This window comes from Vigna angularis, chromosome 5 (genome assembly GCF_016808095.1).
Source record: "Vigna angularis cultivar LongXiaoDou No.4 chromosome 5, ASM1680809v1, whole genome shotgun sequence".
NCBI classification, from domain to species: domain Eukaryota; kingdom Viridiplantae; phylum Streptophyta; class Magnoliopsida; order Fabales; family Fabaceae; genus Vigna; species Vigna angularis.
In genome coordinates this window covers 37,941,912-37,965,743 of record NC_068974.1, presented here as the reverse complement: position 1 = coordinate 37,965,743, position 23,832 = coordinate 37,941,912, and the positions used below count along the sequence as shown (strand labels likewise).

The 23,832-nt window shown below is 31.9% G+C and overlaps 3 protein-coding genes across 6 annotated transcripts; 1 reads left to right on the top strand and 2 right to left on the bottom strand.

Annotated features, from left to right (window-relative positions):
- Window positions 1–1,144: 1,144 nt before the first annotated feature.
- Window positions 1,145–2,827, bottom strand: LOC108339609 (GATA transcription factor 7). Of its 3 annotated transcripts, none has more exons than XM_017576766.2 (3): window positions 2,705–2,827; window positions 2,237–2,578; window positions 1,145–2,090 (listed from the first exon to the last, which is right to left on the bottom strand). In XM_017576766.2, exons 2-3 carry the CDS (start codon window positions 2,564–2,566, stop codon window positions 1,503–1,505), a joined length of 918 nt encoding a protein of 305 aa, XP_017432255.1. In that variant the 5' UTR covers window positions 2,567–2,578; window positions 2,705–2,827; the 3' UTR covers window positions 1,145–1,502. The 3 variants fall into 3 exon arrangements, with proteins under 3 accessions (XP_017432255.1, XP_017432256.1, XP_052734427.1); XM_017576767.2 differs by having other exon boundaries at window positions 2,237–2,593; window positions 2,705–2,809; XM_052878467.1 differs by lacking the exon at window positions 2,705–2,827 and having other exon boundaries at window positions 2,237–2,692.
- A 4,535-nt stretch (window positions 2,828–7,362) lies between these two features.
- On the bottom strand, window positions 7,363–12,801 carry LOC108338951 (subtilisin-like protease SBT3.9). The gene is made up of 11 exons (XM_017576038.2): window positions 12,482–12,801; window positions 12,297–12,394; window positions 12,041–12,138; window positions 11,249–11,404; window positions 11,054–11,165; window positions 10,056–10,599; window positions 9,217–9,314; window positions 8,872–9,111; window positions 8,642–8,756; window positions 8,326–8,554; window positions 7,363–8,030 (listed from the first exon to the last, which is right to left on the bottom strand). Exons 1-11 carry the CDS (start codon window positions 12,569–12,571, stop codon window positions 7,474–7,476), a joined length of 2,337 nt encoding a protein of 778 aa, XP_017431527.1. The 5' UTR covers window positions 12,572–12,801; the 3' UTR covers window positions 7,363–7,473.
- A 2,137-nt stretch (window positions 12,802–14,938) lies between these two features.
- On the top strand, window positions 14,939–18,632 carry LOC108339514 (SH3 domain-containing protein 2-like). 2 transcript variants are annotated; one of them, XM_017576645.2, is made up of 10 exons: window positions 14,939–15,167; window positions 15,842–15,964; window positions 16,065–16,134; window positions 16,230–16,381; window positions 16,867–16,968; window positions 17,129–17,329; window positions 17,445–17,507; window positions 17,630–17,782; window positions 17,895–17,969; window positions 18,404–18,632. In XM_017576645.2, exons 1-10 carry the CDS (start codon window positions 15,108–15,110, stop codon window positions 18,518–18,520), a joined length of 1,116 nt encoding a protein of 371 aa, XP_017432134.1. In that variant the 5' UTR covers window positions 14,939–15,107; the 3' UTR covers window positions 18,521–18,632. The 2 variants fall into 2 exon arrangements, with proteins under 2 accessions (XP_017432134.1, XP_052734426.1); XM_052878466.1 differs by having other exon boundaries at window positions 14,942–15,167; window positions 15,826–15,964.
- Window positions 18,633–23,832: the final 5,200 nt, after the last annotated feature.

The following is a 23,832-nucleotide window of genomic DNA, read 5'->3' as shown; positions in this document are numbered from 1 at the left end:
AATTAAACAAAGATAAAATTACGAATGATTAATGTCGTCTTAAATTTTAAAATAATCTAATAAAAATAAACAGTTCTAACACTTTTTATCCTAAGATTATTTAACACGATAACATATTTTTCAAAAAAATATTTCACTCGCTTAATTAATGTCCTTAACTAGATTAAAAAATAAAGAAATTTTACCTTCAAAAGGAAAAAGGAAATACAACCATTTTTCGTAAAGTATAAGTCATGTCTCCTAACCATTAAACATGGACATGACTCACCATTGATGCGTGTAGCCACAAACACAAAGGTAAAGATGGATTACTTTCAATCTTTTTCATAGGATTTTTATTTTCACCTTAATCTACTTATAAAACTCTCCATATATAATATACTTCATTAGTTATCTCATAAAAAAGTGCATTTGAATGAAAATGAATTAATTAATTAGAAAAAAGAAAAAGGAATTATCTTAAAAACAATCATAATAAAGTAAAATAAACTTTTAAAAAAGGTAATATCAATTACTCCCTCTTTTACCTTTAATCCCATATTTTAAATAGATTTTTCATTTAACTATTATTTTAAAAATTCAAGTTAAGATTATTTTATATTCTTATCCTTCACTTTAAAAATCATCAATATTTTATTAAAATTAGAAAAATTATTGATTTCTTAAAATAATTAAGCCATAAGAAAAAGAGTATTAGACTTTTAAACCTAAAGTACATTTTTCTTTAAGTAATTAAGAATTTGTGAGTAGTTTATATATATATATATATATATATATATATATATATATATATATATATATATATATATATATATATATATATATATATATATATATATATATATATGATGAAAGGTAATAATAGAAGGATAGAACAGTTTGAATGGTCTGAAATCAAGCCAACCCAACTTTATTGCTTCAATCACTCTCAGCCCCACCTTTCCTCTCTCTTTCTTTCTCACTGCACTGTAATACATTCATACATGCACAAACTCAAAATCATGAATGATTCTATCAAAATTCAAAAGCCAAAGTATGGGTTACAAAGAGAGTCAAATAAAATATCAACTCAACTTGACAAAAGTATATATATATATATATATATATAAGGCCAAGAACAATGTTCTCATAAATTTTTAATTAATTTTTCTTTTTCTGGATTTAACCATATCTCATTAATTAATCAATTAAAACTAGGCTAGAAAAATGTAATACAATAATCAAGACCTTCCTAATGTTTGCTACCTCCCTATTTCACTACTACTAATTTAAATCACTAATTAATCACTGTGGAACAAATACCAAACCGGTTCAGACCGGTTCGTTGACCTAATCTACTCTATTCCCTAAGGAACTATTAATTCAAACAAAACTTAGACACGGTCCTAATAAAAATGTTGTTGCTCATTCAGAATTAAATTTCTGCCTTGGAAGTTTCAATTCTGATAAGAAAAAACATTTAAAACACCTAATAAATTGTATCCAAGTTTGGTGTGCAAAATTCAAAAGCTTGGGACCAGTTGAGGCCGGTCTGAACCGGTTTGCGGTTCGCTGGTCTCCTTTCTACGCCTCATCTCCAACACCTTACGATGGCTATTTGAGTGAATATCGCCAGAGAAAGTTGGGCTACAGGCCGGTCTGTACTCTGGAAAAAGCCGACCGGACTTGAACCGAACCCCGCAAGCGTTACAGAGTGTTTTGGGCCCCAGTGGACCGGTCCTCCACTGCGGCGTTTTCTGCACCTGGCAGTGGCTGCACCGTCGCTGAAACTGGGTCCCAATTTGGGCCTCGGCCTTTTTCTTCTGCTTTTTAGCCGTCGGCTCGCCAAACTCAACGGAGCCAGCCAACACTGAAAAACACAAAGACGGCGGCGACACCGTAAAAGACCACACGCGAGCGTTGGGCTTCCTACTCTTTCCGGTTCTCGGCCTTCTGGGAATCGCTGAACCGTTTTGGGCCCGTCCCGGTCTAGGTTTTGCTTCGGCCCATACCCTTGTTTGTTCCGTAGGGACAGGGTACAAAAGAGAAAGCTCAGGGAGAGAATCGTCTACAAAATGAGAAACCCATTCCAGGTCCGCCACATCATCCGCCTTCAAAATTAAACCCAAACGAAGCATTATTCCTTTTGTTTCTTCAAAATACAAACAAACAAAAGATTGTTCGAAACAAATTTAATTATATTTTAAATTTTATATAAATTAAAAAAAGCAAAAAATACGAAGAATAGAAAACTCACAGGAACTGACAATTCCCCGGCGAAGACGGAGTCCGAGTCGCCAACGCCGCCGCCGGCGGTGGAATTGGAATTGCTGTCGTCTTCGGTTCGGTCTTGCGAGGAACCGGAGGTGCTGTCTTTTTCCTCGTCTTCCTCTTCCTCGTACACATCGAAATCCTTTCCAAGCTGGAATTCGCCGTTGGAAAAGTCAAGAAGGTCGTCGACGGAGAAATCTTCGCCGACAACAATGTTGTTGGCGTTGAAACAGAAAATCTCGTCGCAGATTGCTTGCGGGAAGATGAACTCTGTCCGCAAGCTCGTTTTCAGCGCTTCGGCCGCCGCAACTTCCATTTTTTCTGGTTCCTACAGACCTCAAAGCTATTATTGTGACGACAGAATATAATCTCAGGTCCTAGATTAATGTTTTTTGTGGCAAACACGAACGTTGTTGAAGATTTAACATGTTTAATAAATTTAATAAATTTTTACCTGCTTAGAGAAAAGAGAGAGGGGAAGGAAAGTGCAGTGGAGTTTCCTTTGGTTCGGCGAAACAGGCGTCTGAGGTATTTTATCTTTATCTCTCTTTGTTTTTGTTTTGGTCTCTTATAATAAGTGAGTAGTAGCATTTATTTTATTTAAATATGGCACTACTAAATTTTCCTCGAGGGTCATGCACTTGTGCACTCAGGGCGTGACATTTGGTCAGGTGGTGGGGCTTGACTATTATTGGTCTCTTTCATTTATTTATTTTTTTATATTTTATGAGGGCTTTGTGAAAATTCGAAAACTATGCTACAATTCTAATCTCTAGAAACTGGCTGGCCCGGTCCAATTCTACGTTACAAACAAAACAAAACCGAACAAAACGTTAAGGTCACATGCCGGTTTTGACTATTACTTTTATTAATTTTTGCAAATTGCATTGCAGGGTATGAATGAAGCGTGGGTTTGACTATGTGTGTGGGAGTGAATTGAAATGATGAAATTAATCAGAATTTGGCGCTGAAAGTTTTCGAAAACAAAAGATACCATGATGAATAAACCTGGTGGGTTGCGTTAACACAACTTTTGAGTGTTCAAATTTGAAAAGAAATATGTATAATGAGCGTAAAGGGGAAACACAGCGAAAAGAAAACACAGAAATGGAGATTAGCAAAAACTTTGCTTCAACGCGTTAATCGCGCCTCGTGATGTGCCAAGTTCTGGATTATTTTTCCCGCTATTTTCTTTTCTAATTCTCCAATCATGCCAAGTAGGGACCGAAATTAATTGTTCAAATTACAGAAATTAAATTATTAATCTATAAAAAATATATTACTTTTGTTTTATATTCAGACATACATTAAATTTCACGATTATTATTTGTTTTAAAAATTTCACAGATTGAAGTAGGGACCAGGTAATTTATTTTTGCACATGGAAATTCGTTAGTACATTTTCTGGCATGGCTTATTTAATATCTGTAGGTGAGGATTGGTTTAGTTATAATATGATATGCAAAAATTGTGTCTATTTAGTTTAAGTGATCTGTGATAATTTGATAAAAACGTTTTGAAAAAGAAAATACAGCGTGATATAAGGAACAATCTATAGACTTGTGGAAATTATTTGTTGAATTACTAATTGACTCTATATTTAATAGTTTATATTTTTAAAAATAATTATATTTATTAATAATTTTCTACCTTTTTATAGTTATTCTTGATGATTAACAAGTAATGTTTTAAAATTATTAATATCTAAAAATAATAATTTATTTTATTTTTTCAACCAATTTTTTTTAACCAAACAAAATTAATATTTTAAAAGTAACATAAAGCCAAAACATATCAAGTTTCTTTGGATGCTTGTTGTATCTCTCTTAACTTGTCCAGAGTCTCTTAACATGATTTAGAGCTATGACTCTTATCAAATTTCTTGCATTTTGTCTTCTATCACTGTTCCAACACAAAAATCATCTTACAACATTAAGTCAGTAAAAAAAAAAGGAAAATCATATTAATGAAATGTGAAGTATATTAAAATTGAGATTATCTTTTTTCTATTATGTATTTATGAAGTGTGAGATTATACTAAACTCATACTTATTTTCCTCTTAAGTCTAGTTTATAATATTTTTGAAGAAGTTGAAGTCATGGTGATGGACATTGAGTTGTTTCAACCAAGAGTTTCTTGTACTATACAAACAGGATATGCTCTTATGGTGATGTTGAAGTTCTACATCAACTAGAGATAAGACTAGTTTATAATACATAAGTGAGTGTAAATCTCACCTTACAAATTGGTTTTGTGGGCTGAGTTAGACTTAAAGTTCACTTTTTAATATGATATCAAAGTCAGGTTAGAGCATATCTTAGTGATATTTGTTGTTTGTTAGACATAGTTATCGGATCGCTATTTGACCACTCATTAATGTGTAGTCTCACGTTCGATATGAATATACTTCAGTTAGATTTAAAGCCCACCTTTTAACAACTCATTTTAATTCAACTTGATTCGGTTCAATTCGAGTTGTTTTTTTGTTTTATTTTACTCTTCTATGTAAGTTTAATGATATATTATTGAAATTTTTACTTAAATTAATTATCTTTTTTTAGTAAATCAAAATTTATCTTTTCTAATTCGTTTTTCCATCCAAATCACCTATCAACATTTCACTCGTATCTAATAGAACAAAGTAACCCTAAAGCAAAAACGAAATGTAAAAAAGAAACAAAAGTGTAAAAGAAAGGAGTAATGTTTGTTTATTATTTTAGCATAGAAGTGTAATAAAATGTAATGATGACTCTTAATTAAATAAATAATTTAAAGGAGGCGGGTTCCTACGAAAGTGTCACATCATTAATTAAAACAGTTGGCATTGTATTTAATATAATATAAAATCACATAAAGTAATACTCGTAAAAACCATTTATCATAACGAGGCTGATGGATTACCTCTTTAGAGAAAAAAGTTGCTCTAAATTATGTCTTTTACAAAATTAATCGTACTTTAAACGTTTTAAGACTAATTTTACTTATATTTCCCGATAGTATGATAATGGTATTTCCACACCTAATATTTTTATATTATTTAAAATTTGAGGTACAAAATTATTCAAATATTTTTTTTCCTTCAGATGACTAAGGATAGAATATTGATATTCATCATGCAGTCCATAACAAAGTTTTAAAAAAAATTATTGACAATTTCCAAGTCAAATAATATTTCAGTTTAAAAATAATTGACATCTTATCAAAATTTATTTATATATATGTTTAATATATAAATACATATACAAAAAAATATATATTTTAAAATATTATTTAACCACTTTTAGATCAAAATTAATTTTATTAGATCATAGTGTTTAATATACTTATTGAACTAGATACGTAAAACTAAAAATACATTATTAGTTAATTAAAGAAATAAGTAATTTTTTTTGTGAAATTCAAAATATTAATTACATTCCTTAATACAGAATAGTATATAAAATTCTTCGTCTATAATAATAAAAAAAAATACAGGGAAATCTTAACCCCCGTGTAAAAAAAAACAACACGTCTAAATGATAAAGAAACATAATGAATAAAATTAAATGGAACTGGTATTCATTACTCCGTTCCATAAATTAATTATCTTAACATATTGTGAATAACTAATTAATGTATTAAAGAGGATTACAATTTTATAAAATTGACATTGTAAGCATTAGTTAATTCATAAGTTTTGTTTATCAGTAATTAATACTATTATGATACATGAAATATACACGAGTCTAACTCATTTGACTGACCAATTATCTTATCTTTTATACGTGTAATATTAACCTTCTTTCATTAAAATTACCATACAATTTTTAAACTTTTTTTCTTGCATTATTATTTTATTAACTTTCACTGTTATAGTGTATATCTTTTATTCCCTTTTGATATTTTCAATTTTTTGAAAATTATTTTATTTTACAACTAATCATACATATTTCAAAGTTGGAAATTATATTTTTTTAACAAATAAAAATATTTTTTTCCTAAATACCCTTATATTAAACAGTGAAAAACAAAATAATATTCATCAAATATTATTTTTAACCCCATTGCAAAATAAAACTGATGTAATTTATTTTTACTCACTGTGTATCTTAACTTCATTTATAACAATATGCAACTTGCGAGTAAGAAAATATATGATCTAATATCAGATTATAAGTTAAATACAACTTTTAAACAGTGCATAATCGAATACAATTTTTTTTTATTTTAATTTTTTGTACAACACCTCTTCACTCACAAACACACTCTCTCTCTCTCTGATATTTTTTGGTTAAATCCTTGTTTTTTTTAATAATTAAACATCTTTCTATAAATAGTGCGAATTTGTTTTTAAATACGAGCGTTATGTAGTAGTTTATTCAAGGTATTATCTATTTATGTATTTTGTACTTTAAAATTTATAAACAAATGTGATTGTTAATTATTCGTATTGGAAGTTAAAATTCGTCATAATTTCCTTTTTAAAACACGTGTTGGACACTATTGGATATATGAAAACAATTTCTAATTTCATAAAAAAAGTATATATTTATTAATTTTGTTGTATATTTGGTTTTTTTCGAAATGGTGTGTGTGGTGTGAGTAATTTTCTCGGTTCGAATTATCTAATTATTTCACGTGTAACTCACTAATTCAAAATTCCGCCGACGCTACACTAGCCATCAAGGAACACTACAAGAAATAAAAACGTGCTACCAATTCACTTGAAATTATAATCATATTTTCATAATTATAGCTGGATACTTTCCAACAATTTTATTTTAATAAAATAATTTTAAATGTGACTTTTACTTATGTATTATATGGAAAATCCAGCAATTATTCAAAATGGTATCCACAAGAGATTTCAATTTTTAGAAGAATAAGAAACAAAGAAATATATTTTATAAGGAAATGTGACAATTAATTTTTAACACCTTTACTTCTAAATTTTCGTATAAAAATGTATATTTGAGGAAATATTTACAGATGTTATATTGATTTGGTCATTAATTTATAGTTTTTGAAATTTTAACACAATTGGAACAGCAATTATTACAGATTATGACACAGAATTCGATTGTTGTATATGAAACAAACGGCGTGTCTATTTTTAAAATGCGAATATTGGCTATGATTCCACGCAAGTGAACCATTATTAATACTACATACAAGAAAACACAATGGCACATGATTGTTACCATTTTGTGACAGTGTTAGTAACTGCAGTATTAAGTTTGTGCTCAAAATTCTTGTACAACAGAGCGAACTGCTAATGGCATTCTGACATCATGTAACCCATCTTCCCAGAAGAGGTAGCCAAATGAGAATCTGCTTTGAATTCGTAGCTTGGAAGAAAAGGTTACCTTGAATTTCATTTTCTTTCTTTTAGGACCAAATGTCAAGGTTGCTGGCACAACTGTGACAGATACGCCGATTGGAGGTTCAACACGAGCGGTGTAGATAGATTTTACTGGGCCAACATTAGTGACTGTTCTTGAAACTGTGAGGGGTTGCTTCAGCTCAGGAATAACGATAGAAGGGAGGTTCATGTTTAAGAGGTATTTGTGTGATTTATGGCATTTGGTAGGAGATCCTGTTAAAGAGCTTACGGCAGTGTCGTTGTAGTCCATAGAACAAAGGAAATGAATGTAGTCTGAGGTTTTCATGTCGTATACCAGACCAGGATCTGTCACTTTGTTAGGATCAACATGTCCACCACCGTAGTCAAATGGATCAGCTTGTTTATGTGGTGCTCCCTCGGCCCAAATGTATTGATCGTATTCGTTTTTCAGAGAAGCTTCAGAAAAAAACACACGAAATTAGGGTCTTTGATATCGGTGATAAAGTGTGTATGTGTGTGAAAAAACATACCAGTATGATATTGAACTGTGAGAAGAGACAATGTAGTGAGATGAGCGAGTAAAGAACAAAATTAAAGAGTTATTCTTGACATTTAGGGTTGTTTTAATTAATTATAATTTTCCAGGTAAAACTTTCATGACCAGAAAACAGCACTGGAAGCAATTAAAAAACTGCATGAAAAATGTTGTCTTCAATCTTAAACCAGTTGTCAAATAACAAGAGCATTTTACCTGTTGTGACAAGGGCAGATTTAATTGCAGCGGGGCTCCAAGTTGGATGGACAGTTTTTATAAGTGCAACAATACCAGAAATGTGAGGGCATGCCATGGAAGTTCCTGACTCAAAGTTGAAGGTAAGGGGCTGCAACTTTTTTGATTTTGCATCATATAACAAACGCCCAGCAGAAGAAGCAGGTGACCAGGCCGCAAGAATATTAACCCCAGGAGCAGCAATGTCAGGCTGCACCACATTCATCATAAACATAAAACTGTGCCTTTTCACAAGAAAAATAGCTATTTATGACATTCACAGAGGAATGATCAGAACCTTCAATACTGAAGGAGACAAAGAACTTGGTCCTCGCGAAGAGAAGAATGCCACTTCTGGTGATATCTGTTGGCCAACAACTGTTTTTGTTTTGCCAAACTTTACTATAGGATTCCTACAATATACATGCATTCATTACAAGATATTCCATACTTCATTAATTTGGTTTTAGTACGCAAAAACAAAAAAAAAAAATAGATGTTGTCATGTTGCACTTACAGAGTACTCACCTAGTTGCTTCTATGTATGATAGAATAGTTGTTCCCGTGATAAAATCAACTTGGACAAAGGGTGTACTCCATGATGTATCAACATCTTTAGTGGGAAACTGAGCAAATATGAGACCAGAGCCACCAGCTTCCGTAACTGTTCTTATAGCAACTGTGGCTGACCGCTGTGACCGAGACTGAAAACACAGAATTGCTTTTCCTTTTGCTAAGGTGGCATTCAGGCTCCCTGAATTGCAGCCCCTGAACAAAAATCAACAGATATGCACTGGTACTACTTTCACAGTCACAGTCACAGTCACGACAGTTTCACGCAGATACCAAGCAAGTAAGAACAAGTAAATTTACCTTGCGCTTTCTTCATCTGCATCCGATGATGCTATGTCTTCTCCCAAAACAATTGGATAAAACTTGCTCAAATCTTTCCCTGTATATAAACTCTGACCCTATATGAGGAAATAAAGTATAGTACTGTGTCTGCATTGCAAACGGTTAATCTATCAAGGATGCAAATTATTAACATACATTTTGTGTCTATATTCTCGGTTTAAGGTCTAGATTTGCATCTATAAAATACCCCTTTTGGGCTTTACAAATTTACTTTTAATTGCAATTATTTTGGTCAATGTTTTGAATCTACCTACAAAATTAAATCACCTGAAACTGATATTCAGGTTTAATCTAAGAGTACATGCTTGTTTAATAGACCATTCTCCAGTCTAACAAACTTTACTTGTGGAATCTCAATAAGGTAGTAAACCCCCACTTTTTTTCTTTATTATACTTGAGTCAAAGTATAGGGGAAAGGAATTAAGCGAATGATATTTTATAATGTTTTACAAAGTCAGAGACTAAAATGAAATTTCTATAAACTCCATGACTAAAGTAAGTCAAGTAACTAACGCTTACAATCTTTATAATATTTGGACCAAAATGGAGGCTTTAGTTGAACAGAGGACTTCCAGAAATATGGGAATGAATGTAACTTGCTTCATAATTAACATGCCAATCTTATATTCATAAGGCGATGAAGATTCGTTACTGTCATCTGAAAATCCTAAGCTAGGCTCATCTCAATAAATAATTAACTTCCTGGTCCTCGGTTGAATATAAAAATAATCGATTTTCATTTATTAAGTGTTTGAAGAATTTTATGGTGAAACATCATAACAAGAAAGATGAAGTACCTTTAGAGTTTGATTGTTTCCGAGGATAATCCTAGATGGAAATTCTCTGTCTATGGTACTAGCTGCAACAGTAATAATCCAAGGTGCAGTGTTTATGACAGTTTGGGAATATGGACCAGAATTGCCACCAGAACATACCACAGAAATTCCTTTAGCAACAGCATGAAAAGAACCAATGGCCAGTGCATCCTCAACATAAGTAGGAAGTGGAGGATCTGAGCCAAGAGATGCTGAAAGAATGTCAACCCCATCAAATATTGCATCATCAAAAGCTGCAAGAATATCAGCAGAGCTGCATCCCCCAGTAGACCAACAAATTTTGTACACAGCTAACCAAGCTGATGGAGCACCACCTCTTGCCAACCCTTTAGCTAGTCCCATAAAGCTTGCATTTTCCACTGCAACACCAGCTGCAGTAGATGATGTGTGAGTGCCATGGCCTGCTGCATCTCGAGGAGACAAGTACTCCACCCCATCGCTTGTATTTAGTTTACCAATTTCAGCTTCGTATCCTTTAATGTACCAACGTGCACCAATAATTTTCCTGCCATCATATGAAAAGATACCATTTAAGGTTACATTTTCCACCAAAATGTTTAAAGTAGAAAACATAAATGTAAATTTACTGGACCTTACATGTCAGTTTGAAAGTCTTAAAAACATGTGATATGAGAGATATGAGAACAAACTATAATTAAGCAGTTTGAGATTCTTACCTTTTCAAATACCCCTAAAATAACATACTTTTGCCAAATAGATATATCAGGTAACTCTGACAAATTCACCAATACCTAATATTTAAATTAACTCCTAGTAACCCCTTAACAAATTAAGGACATCCTGCTGTAGAGAGACCTATCCGCGACAACAAAAGATAAAACACATTGATAAATTAGGAAAAGTTAAGTTTTGGAACTTATTGAGTACCAATGTTCATCGGTGGTTGTAACTTGAATATCTAAAGAAAATTATATGGCTAGAAATAATTTTTAATGAACCTATTACAACTGGAGTGATCAAAACTTTCTCCTCCTTGGCAGATACCACGCCAGTGAAAAGGAGGATTGTCCATGTGCTCATCTCTAAAGCTCTCAGACTCTGGCCAAATACCTGAAGAGTAAAGAATCAATTAAGTAATCACAATCTCTTTTTATGATGTTAACATGCACAGCGTGCAGCAATTCCAAACTAACCAGTGTCCATGATGCCGATGATGGTTCCTCTTCCAGATTGACCCCTAGAAAGAGCACCGGTTATTATTTCTTGCTTTACGTTCAAAAAGTCCCAACTTCTTGTTGTGTGAAGACTGAGAATTTTATTTGGAATTACACGGACAACCCCTGGGAAATCTGCATGTAAATAATGCAGACAAGGAGAGAAAGTTATTACTACTTGCTTGGGAGAGCTTTGATTGAAATGTGATAAAGTTCTCATTCTAGGAAAACAAAACATTCAAATACTCCACCAAGAACTCATCATATACAAATCCCCTAGTACCCAAATTTCTACCACATTCACTCGTCATATACAAGTGCAATCAATTTGACTCGGAGCCACAACGTCTGTATTTACTTCCCAACATGTATTATTTTACAAGCATGATTTTGACATTCTGCTAACAAGAGAGATTGTAGTTTCTGCAATTGTCAGAATTGATACTTTTCCATAATGACTTTTCTTCAATCTTTCTGCATGATTTCCTTAATTTGACTAAGATCTAAAAAATCCTGCATGATGGAATAGTCCATGACTATTGCTAGCTTTGGTCGGTACTGTGTGTCACGCATCTGGGGACCACTTCCCCTTTTAACTGAGGGAGTACAAAGGTTCTCATCTCTTCTAATCAAGTCTCCTTTAAAGGATAATAATGGTTAAACAACAAAATGTACACCTTCATTTTGATCCTATTTATTTATTTTTGTAGAAAGTATTTTTCAATGCTTTCACATATCCATACTTTGGACATAGACTGAACTTGAAATTACCTGCAATGAGCCTAGCTTGGGGCTGACTTAAAACTGCAGCGAATCCAGAAAAGCCATGACTATAGCTATACAGGATGGACTTCCTAGCAGCGTCTTTGCTGTTAAAATAAAAAGGAAGATATCAGATTCTGAATTTTATTTCTTAAAAGATGTTTCGTCTCTTCAGTCCAACAATAAGCAAAGTAGGTTTGCTCATGTTCAAAATTCCAAACATCTTATATGCATCAAAATAGGCAGGAATTAACGGGAAATTGACCTTCCGAGAATACTAGATAGCATGTCAAGGTGGGAGTCTTCAACCAAGTGTTGCTCACTCTGCTTTATTCTGTTGTCGCCCATATACACAATATGGACCTGCAAAAGCCAGGAACAAGAAAGAGAACCAAATAAGTAGGAAAAATCAAAACATGGTAGGTAGAAAAGAAGAGGAACAGAGTTTACAATGCTTGAGGCAAAGGTGACAAGGACCCAAGATTGTTGTTGAAGAACAAGAATTACGAAAGTGATGACTAAATTCCAAACAAGAGCCATGAGGGAGAGAAAGCAAGAATGAGATTATGAAAATAGCACTGTTTGAGTGATAGTTTGGCTTAGTAGATTTTGGATGGTGTATGCAATAGTGTATATAGATGTCAAAGAAACAAACCCACTAAGAAAACCTGCTCCACCACCACTGCCAGCATTTACTCTATGGTGGGCTCAGTCTCAGCTTTTGGCTTCATCATTGATCTTGGAATCTTTGTACCTATTGAGATAGAAACGGGGATTGAGGACCATGAAAATGATCTTTCTTCTGGATTGACACTTTATCATTCCAACAATGTCCTATTGCATTGACTAACATTGGAATAATTGATGGTGATGTCAACTCCTTTTACTATTTTTTTTTATCATATGCATAACGTGATTCCAACCAGGGAACCCAACACTTTTCTGGCTGAGAAACAAGAGGCATCAGTCTCAATATTTCAAAGGAATTTTACTTTATTCTTGGATTTAAAATTCATCACAAAGACAAAGATTCTGTGTATGTGTTAATCCTAGAGGTTATTTCCATCCAAAATTCTGAAAACTTTGGAATCTAATTATTATATCAGAAAAGGAATTTTTGACAGACATTTTATGATATATTAATGGATTGAGTGTAACTTCTGTAAAGTTGATGGTATTCATAGTAACTATTGTAACAGTTTATAAATCCTTGTCATCATCCAGGAGCTGGAAAAGTTTAGGTTACAGAGTTGTTGGAAGTAACCATCACATTCAAAAGAAAATGATTTAGAGCAATGACATTAGAGTGGAGATTTCAACTTTCAAAGTAAACTCGAACTAGGTGACTATGTTGATTGACTTTACAATATTAAAAATGAATTATGGTATAAGAAAGCGTTTCATAGTTTAAAAGTATAAAAGATTCTTAACTGTTATAATAATATAAGAAAATAAAATACTAAAAAATTTACTTTATTACTCACTTTGTCTTATTAACTAGTATTTCAAAAATTGACTTTTTAATCATTTGATATTTTTAATTTATTTTTTATTTATATTTATTTTGTTACATGTACCAAAATTTTACTTTATTTATTTATATATTTTATTTTTTTATTATATTTATTTTGTTGTCATGCATGCATGCACATTATTATTATTTTTTATCTATTTATTTTATTTTTTAATTTTTTTACTTATATTTATTTTGTTATCCTACATGTATAAAATTTATCATATCTTTTTATCTTTTTATTTTATTTTTAAACTAATTTGTTTGTACCATTTTTTTATTCTTAATTTTGTCTTTTTATAACTTATAATTAATTGGTCATTTAATAACTATATTAATTTATTTTAAAAGTTTAAGAATTAAATTATATCAAAATTTCAATGTATCAATTTTAATTTTGCCTTAAAAATTAAGAACTATATTAATTTATTTTAAAAGTTTAAGAATTAAATTATATCAAAATTTCAATGTATCAATTTTAATTTTGCCTTAAAATTTAAGAAGTAAAAACATATTTAGTCATTTAAATAATTATATTTGTAACAAAAATAAATTAAAATATTATACTTAATAATTTATTTAAAAGTACAATAATAAGAAAAATCACACTTCTTAATATTATAAATTTTGTTTTATATTCACTAGTTCATTGTTTACTCTAATTTTATAGTGTTAAAACTTATGATTTTAACAAGATCAAGTAAAAATTAACAAACTAATTATCTTTAAATATATTATTAATATATTCATATTGTCATTAAATAAGTCTCAATATATATATATATATATATATATATATATATATATATTTATTTATTTATTTTATGTATAAGATTAGACATATTTAAAAACAAATATTCGGAGCATGAATATAAAAAAAGAAATTAGATAAAAATAATTTATTATTAAAATATTAAATTCTTTTTCTAAACTATTTTTTATTTTTAATTATATTTTTTTGTGATTTCTAATTATTTAATCATTTAATAAAATAAAATTTATAAAAATATATTTTACTTTTATTTCTTAATATAATATTATTTAAAAAATAATATATATTTATTGATAATACAAATTATTTACACATATAAAATAAATTGTAATGTAATGAAAAATTATAAAAGTTTTGAATATTCATATATATATATATATATATATATATATATATTAAAAGTTAAAGAAACACAATTAAAAGTATTTAAATTTATTATACACTTCATACTTAAATAAATTTTATTGTTATTATTATTATTAAGATCGAATCAACAAACTATTATAAAAACTAATAAAGTTTATTTCTCCTGCGGAGTGTATATCCATATAATATAATGTAATACCGGAGAGCTTTAGGAAAAAGTAATAATTATATGGTAACTGTTTCTATTAAAAAAGAAGAAATAAATTTGTTTGAAAAGAGACAAGTTTCTGGAGGAAGGATCCAAAGCTCTGGATATAGTTTGGAAGAAGTTGTTGGTTTCAGAGGCAGTGCTATGAGACCGAATCGCTGAAACTATTATCGTTGCTAGATTCAATTTTTCGCTCCTCTGAACGAAGTTGAATTCAATGGATGCTATCAGAAAGCAAGCGTCCAAGCTTCGAGAACAAGTCGCTCGCCAGCAACAGGTTCCGTTATTGTAGATCCTTCTCTTTCTCCTTTATGTCCTAAAAATTTTTAGAGTTTCTATAGATTTATTTTATCATGAGCTATGTTCCGATGCAGTTCTCGTTTTACTCTCCCCTTCGCGGTTATAACCTTGTAGTTGTTGCTCTCGTCAAACACGACGCCGCCTAGTATTGGATCTAATCGAATTTATTTCGTACTTGCATTGAGAAAATCAATTAATGAAAAAACGATAGGTTCAAGTTGAATCTTAAATCGATAGCTTATCTTTGCTAAGGCGGTGAAATTGGTAGCTGAAATTCGAAATCACCCCGTATGCATATCTGAATTTCCGTTCCTTTAATTGTGAGGATTATGCTTTAAACAGTATCTAATTAATATCAGTGTCTGAATTCAAAATCACCAGGCCACGCGCGTGCCTGTGTTTCATTGCATTAATGAACAGAACATAGATGCAATTTAGTAGTAGAATTGGAGTTTTACATGAATAATCTGCATAATAAATAAAGGTTTTCATTAAAGCCAGCATAGATTACGGATATCAAACTTCAGTTATAGTTGGAGAACAACACCAAATCTACCTTTGAAACTGCATGTAGATTTGTTCCTTTGGCTTGATTTATTTCTTTCTAAATTAGCAAGATGCTAACTAAAATTCAGAATTATTGCTATTCAGGCTGTTCTGAAGCAATTTGGGGGTGGTGGTTATGGAGGTTCAGATAATGTGGTTACCAATGGAGTGGAACTCCAGTTGCACCAGAAACTTGAGAAACTCTATATATCGACTCGTGCGGGGAAGGTTGTTTGGCTCTTTGATTTCAATTATTTTCTATTCATGTATAGTTCATGTCAATTTATCTATTCTCTATCTGATAATAGCTCTTCTATTGTGTTTTCAGCATTATCAAAGGGATATTGTTCGTGGTGTAGAAGGTTATATTGTTACTGGATCCAAGCAAGTGGAAATAGGCAAGTAATATTGGTCTGGAAGCTTTTATAAAAATCTGTTGCTGTTAGTTTGCAGGAAACATTGTTATTGAATTCCCGTATATCACACGTAACAGGAACAAAGTTGTCAGAAGATAGCAGGAAATATGGTGCAGAAAATACATGTACCAGTGGTAATACACTGAGTAGAGCTGCACTAAGTTTTGCGCAAGCACATGCTCAAACAGAGAAGGAGCGTGGAAACTTACTAAAAGCTCTTGGTACACAGGTACTGTATATGTATTGATGTTTCTCTGTTGTGTATATGTTGGTGTATGAGCTCATTGAGCAGTACTAGCAATGCTAGGTTTATAAGGCTCGAACTTGACTTCACAGAAATGATGATTGGGATTTTCACCTAACTGAACTGGTTTACTGAGTATGATTGAGATTTACAGATGTTTAATTCTATTTTAATCTAATGCAAAAAGGAACATGCAAGCTGTGTCCAGCGAGCTCATTCAGCAGTACTTGCAATGCAAGGTTTATAAGGCTCAAACCTGACTTCACAGAAATGATGATTGGGTTTTTCCACTAACAGAACTGGTTTACTGAGTATGATTGAGATTTACAGATATTTAACTCTATTTTAATGCAAAAAGGAACATGCAACCTGTGTCCAAGTCCATTATAAATAGAATTTAATAGCCTCACTCATATATCGAGTTCATGAATCTTGCTTTATTTACAGCGGTGCCTCATATTCTTGACCAGGTTGCGGAGCCCTTAAGGGCAATGGTGGTGGGAGCTCCATTGGAGGATGCACGGCATCTTGCTCAACGTTATGACAGAATGCGGCAAGAAGCTGAAGCCCAGGTATTCTAGACTTTATCTTTCATTTAACTTATCAAAATTCTACTTTCATTCGGCAACCTGCTTTTGTTGTCTCTGTCCTCTGTGTTTCAGTACATGTTTCATTCATGATTTTATTTTGCTATTTTGACGTGTAATTACTCTCTCTTTTTAACCTAGACAGGCTATTGAAGTTTCTAAACGTCAGGCAAAAGTAAGAGAAATGCCACCTAGTGCTGAGAATTCTATGAAATTAGATGCAGCTGAAGCAAAGCTGCAAGATCTGAAGACAAACATGACCATACTGGGGAAGGAAGCAGCTGCAGCATTGGCTGCTGTTGAAGCACAGCAACAGAGGTTAACTCTTCAGCGTCTTATAGCTATGGTATTGTAGTGTGCCCTTATGATTCTGCAATGCGTCCATTTAATGAAACTCTGGATCAGGTTAATAATAAGTCATAGCTTCTCATTCATCCCACATCTTATTTCTTGTTATGAAGGTTGAAGCAGAGCGTGCCTATCATCAAACAGTCCTGCAAATACTTGATCAGCTTGAGGGGGAGGTAAGCATTCTCATTCATATACTTGGTCATTTTACCATTTATTGCTAAATATTACTTTTGACGGACAGATAATTTTCTTTCAATATAAACATGATTTCATGCTATATGTATATTGATCATAGATGATATCAGAACAACGACGAATTGAAACCCCTCCTATTCCTAGTCTGGATAACAGTATGCCACCACCTCCGTCGTATGAAGAAGTGAATGGTGTCTACGCATCTCAGGCACATAATGGAACAACAGATAGCATGGGTTACTTCTTAGGAGAGGTTAGCACGAGCTGTTTCTAGTCTCGGACACAGGAAAACACCTATAGATATTAAATTTTGAGAAAGGTGAGGTGACATCTTTTTTCCTTTTTAACTTTTGCTCTTCTCGCAGGTTTTATTTCCATATTCTGCTGTATCCGAAGTGGAGCTAAATCTATCAGTTGGTGATTACATTGTTGTTCGAAAGGTTAGATGAACCAAAAGGATGGCTTATCTCGCACCCTCTCCCCTCTCTTCTCCCTCTGATTTTAGTGGGTTCTTCTCTTGAATTACATTATATTTTCAACGATCAATTTACCTATGTTAACGGATTAATATAATATTTGAAACAGATTCGGGAATAACCAAGTAGAGTGCATTTATACTATTCTCATGCAATAATGAACCCATCAAAACAGAACTAAAACAGAATTGATAATCTGATATGAACTCTGAACATGATCAATTTAGTCATTGCCCATTCACCACTGAATGATTGTTTGGTCATCTATATATGATGTGACTTGTGTGTCCCAAATCAAGCTGTTGTGCTTCACGTGCTAATGACTCACAAAATCCTTGTTTTTCAAGTAGGCCTGATTTTCCTTTGGTATATGATTATGGTGTCTGTGGTTTTAACAGGTGACAAACAGCGGATGGGCCGAGGGCGAATGCAAAGGCAAGGCAGGTTGGTTTCCGTTTAGTTACATTGAAAGGAGGGAACGGGTTCTTGCAAGTAAGGTGGCTGAAGTGTTTTAAGCTTTTCCTGTTGAGTTGGTTTCTTAACCTGCGAATTTTGTATGTATGTTTTGATATGTAAAACAAATTGATTTGAGATATAGATGGAAACTTTTCCCGTTTGATTATCATGTAGAATTTATATGTGAATATTTCGTTTCCCACTTCTATTTTATTGCACTCAACTTGTTTTCTTTATACAACTGTTTTTGTGACTTCAACTAACCGATGTGTATTTGGGTGATCTTGTTTGTAATATTGATCATGCATCAAATTTATTTTGGTTAAAAGGGATGTTGAATTGAAGTTATTTATAATTGGATTGATGATAAAATTCAATATATATTTTTTATTCACAAAATGTCAAGCAATTTTGGATTTATAATATCTTCTCAACATAAAATCAATTACATGAATATTTATCAAAAATCATGTTCACTGATATTTTAAGTGGATTTTGAATGATTCAATGTGGATCCGTGTTTTTGGACTCACGTTGATTTATCTTTTAACTTCTCCTTCATCTTTTCAACTTTAGCTTCGGCTTCTTTTAATTTTTCCTTCATCTGATCAGTTGTCTCCAGGTTTCTTTTTAGAGGACCTACCTTAGTCTCTAAGTTCTTTAACCTACTTTGATTTCGTGCAATCTCTAGATTTTTGTATGACAAGATAAGGTCATATTCAACCTTTTCTTTTTCCTACACTTGACCTCTCTTTTCTTAGTCCGAGCTGTTCTTCTCCAAATCATGAGTACTCTTTGAAATAGCTTCTTTCTAGTAATGCATGATTGTCAAGCTTCTCGCCATCATTATCTCGGTAGAATCCAAGCAATCGGCAACATCAATTGTTTTCAAGAGTTGGGCGTTGCAACACTTCCGATTATCACTTGATTGGCCTTCATACCAATTAGCCACATAGAGTGAGTTCGAAGTTGAGGTGGACACATGATCCACTCTTGTCAGTGACTTTTCTTTTCCTCGTTTAGTGTGGTCGGATTGAGGAGGTGACCGAGGTACGTTACTAGTTGGAGTCGTCTTGGCAGTTTGAATTATTGAATTTTGAGCTGCCAAGTGCGTCGCTCTAGTGGAGCTTCTGTGGTCTTCAAGACCATTGTTCATAGGACTGGGCATAAGTAACTAAATTATACAAAATTATAGTTAATTATAATTTTAATAAACTAAAAACAACTGAACTACTTAATATTAATATTATATATGAACTGTATTTGTTTAAGGGTCAGTTTTAAAAAACTGAAATTATACCAATTAGTTAATAACCAAATTTTTTCAAGACGCTTAGTGTAAGTCACTTTTACAATATTCTTTGTTTTTCCGTTCAATTTTTTCACAGTTTTTACGGATATTTTATTTTGGGTTTTAAATATTATTCTTTGTTTTTGTCTTTAAGATAAATTATATATTTTTAGACTTTATACAAATCATATAAAATATTATTTCTATCATCAATTTTTACATGTTATCTATTAGAAGAAGAAATCATTTATCAGAAGTTAATATAATTTAAAAAATAAATCTAATTATTGGAGATTTGTTTTAAGTTTACTCTTAAACCTCAGGAAAATAATTTATATTTATTTCAAACCTTATTAAATAAATAAAATTATATAACTTTATAATATTTTCTATAAACAAATAATTAAATTAACATATAATTCTAATAAATTTTATTTATTTGAGTTTTTTCTTTATGTTTTTATTCTTTTTCCTAATTTTTTTTCTTCAAAACCTGCGCCTAGTCACAGAGAAAAAACATATTTAGTTTAATGATATATTATTCTTACAAAATATAAAATATATTTAACCTTTTACCTTCAAATTATATTTAACTCACAATCTTTCATTTTCTTTTATATCGGAAATTATAAAGACAAATTAGATATATAATTTAGTTTAACCATAAAACTAATTTTTTAAATAATTTGAAAGAATATATATATATATATATATATATATATATATATATATATATATATATATATATATATATATATATATATATAAAGTGTGTGTATGTGTGTGTAATGCTTTTATTTTTAACCATGATACCATATAATACAAGATATTTAAAATATTTATGGTTAAGAATAATTTCATGTCAATTTTTTGTTTTTTAATAAAATAAAAATAATAATCATGAGATTAAATAATAAATAATAGATTCTCAGTTTATGCGATTAACTAAACTACAAATGCAAAGGTTCAAGTTCAATTTTTCTAAACTGAAGTAAAAAATAATATAATTTAGTATTTAGTACAAGTAGTTTAGTATTTATAGTATAAAAAAGTATAAATAAACTAAAGTTAAAATTCAGTAAAATTACATTAATAATTGTCCATGACCCGCATCACTCAACCGTTTCACTTTTTTTCACTTTTGGATGGATTTTGGTTTTGGAAATCGATGGCCAATGAGTCCTTTTCCATAGGAGGTGCACTAACCTTATCACGAAGTTTTTTTGTGATCGAAGTCCTTTCCCATGGTATATTGTGTAAATTGCAAATGAAGCGTACCAAAAGCAAAATGAAAACAAGGAGAAAACCTTCCCCTTATGCAAATTCGTTAATTGCATGTGCAATAAATATTCCAAACCAATGAGGAATCACTTTGCTACACAACTGTTTAACAACTTTAAATAATAAAAAATATTAAATTAAATTATTTAATGAAAACATAAATTAAATTATTGAGTAAAAATAGTAAAAGGATTATAAAATAGTGGTATAAATCTACACGATGTTAAAGTATATCTAATGACTATTAGACAATAAATAATAGGACAAATGTGTTTTATAATAAAAAAATTGTTTTTATTTAATTTCACAAAAGTGTAAAACTTAAAAGAGTATTTTAGTACGTAGGTTTAAAAAAATTTAAAATAATAAAATAACGGCGTAATCATGTTTTCTCTGGCGTCACCGGTCTACAACATGTTAACAACCAGGAAATCTTTCTCGTACATTTGTGTTTCTTGAAACCCTGATAGGTGACTTTTTATGATAATATATTAAACTGTGTCATTGTTGAGTCACGATTTACAAAAATGAATGGAAGTGCGTGGAATTTTTAATGTTTCTGATTGACGTTTGGAAAGGAAAAGCTAATTACCATGAAAAAAAGGGAGTGGACGATTTTATAAAAGATAATTGTTCTTACAATGTGATCGTACCTTAAATATAAAAATAAAACTTAACTTACACTAGTTATTATGGTGGTTAGCAGACAGATAAGCAAAAATGATGGAAACCAGGATGACCAGGATGACAATCTGCAGGGATGGTTTCCGTTAGTATATTCTTAGAAATGCAGAATCTAGTTTAAAAAAACAAAAGCCAAAACGTACCATGGTGGAGCCGTATCCACTTTCATCCTTCACAATGTACGATTTTCTGCTTAAAACAACCAAAGATTTGTTAGGATGTGAATGGTAAAAACAGACACTTTTGAAGCAAATAAGCTATGTGCATACCTTTTACTCAAGAAACCAGATTCTCTGCAAGTTTTCTGAATAGCTACCAGCCTACTCAGTGTTTTTGTTGCATTGGGATCATTTTTGTCAACCTACAAAGGAAAATACAGAAGCTTTTTATTTGGAAAAGGAAGATTTAAGAACTACTGCTAATAGGAAAAAAAAAAAAACACTAAGATCTGCATTTTGAATTTTGGCCACTAAAAGATGTCTTTTCCATTAGGCAATGGAATAGTGTGGATCAAGGGTTATTTGCAATTTTCTTTGGAAAACACACCCAACCAGGAAAATTTTCGACGTCTATGTGCATCAAGTCATTCATGAACCGAAGTGTGGTCCTTTTTCACGGTAGAAACTAGGAACATTATCCAATGTTAAATGCAACATGAGTAGCGTTCACATTCTTCTGTTGCAAACCTAATACGGCGTTAAGCACAACAACAGATTCATACCTTGGACTCCAACACACAAGCAAAATCAAAGAAAGCGCCATAGACATCAGCCATAGTCTTTGTTCGGTCAATCACCTTGGCAGTTAAACCTATAAATTGGAAACAAAAATGAATAAATAACATCTAGTTTGATATTACATAACAGAAACCATGACAGTAAAAAAAAGGAAGAAAGGTAATCTGCATAAAACTCAGTCTATTCATTCTCAAAATGATTACATCATATATATATGTGCAAAAAGAAAAAGGTGTGACCTAAAATCTTGAAGGATAAAAGCATATTTTTGTACTACCTATTGACAGCTCATTGTTGTTCTAGAATGTCCACTAATAACAGAAAAGATTCCTCTGCTATGCTACCATTCTGTTATTGATTACGTGGTATTCAAACCAGAATTATATGGTTTTTCTATTAGCCCCCCACAAGCTGGAGGTGCAAAAATGTTGTGCAACTGCAGCTTGGATAAGTTTAGCTTGAAGGAATGTGGAGGTAAGGCTTTTGTGAAAATATCCGCGAGCTGGTTGGCAGAAGGAACAGGGAGTAGTTTCATCAAGCCTTCTTGGGATTTTTCACGCACAATGTGACAGTCTATATCCAGATGTTTCGTTCTTTCATGGAATACGGGATTGGCAGCAATGTGAAGGGCACTGTTATTGTCACAGTAAAGTAGAGAAATCTGAGAGGGGGAAATATGGAGATCTTTGAGCAAATAAATGATCCATTGTAACTCGCAAGTAGCGGAAGCGAGGGCTCTATATTCAGCCTCGGAGGATGATCGCGACACAGTGGTTTGTTTCTTGGTTTTCCATGAGATAAGAGAGCTTCCAATAAAAAAACAATAACCCGTGATGGAACGTCTTGAATCCACACAGGTGGCCCAATCAGCATCACTAAAACCAGAGACGTGAGTAGGACAGATTCTAGGGAAGAATAGACCTGTACCTGGGCAACCTTTAAGGTAACGAAGAACATGCATGGCTGCAGCATGATGAGCTTTGGTGGGCTTGGACATGAATTGACTCAGTTGTTGTGTTGCAAAAACAATGTCAGGGCGAGTATTTGTCAAATAAACCAATCGGCCGACAAGGCGCCTATATGGCAAGGGATCATCAAGATAGCCAGAAGCATCATTGCGAAGCCTAAGAGTACTGTCCATTGGAGTGGAAGAGGGTTTGCAGCCAAGCATTCCTGAATCCATAAGCAAGTCTAAGCAGTACTTGCGTTGACAAAGTGAAATCCCCTTTGAAGAGTGAGCCACTTCAATTCCTAGAAAGTACTTGAGCTTTCCTAAATCCTTGATATGAAAATTGCTGTGAAGGATCTGTTTAATGTGGTTGATTTCTTGGACAGAGTTACCAGTTAGCACAATATCATCCACATATATTATCAAGGC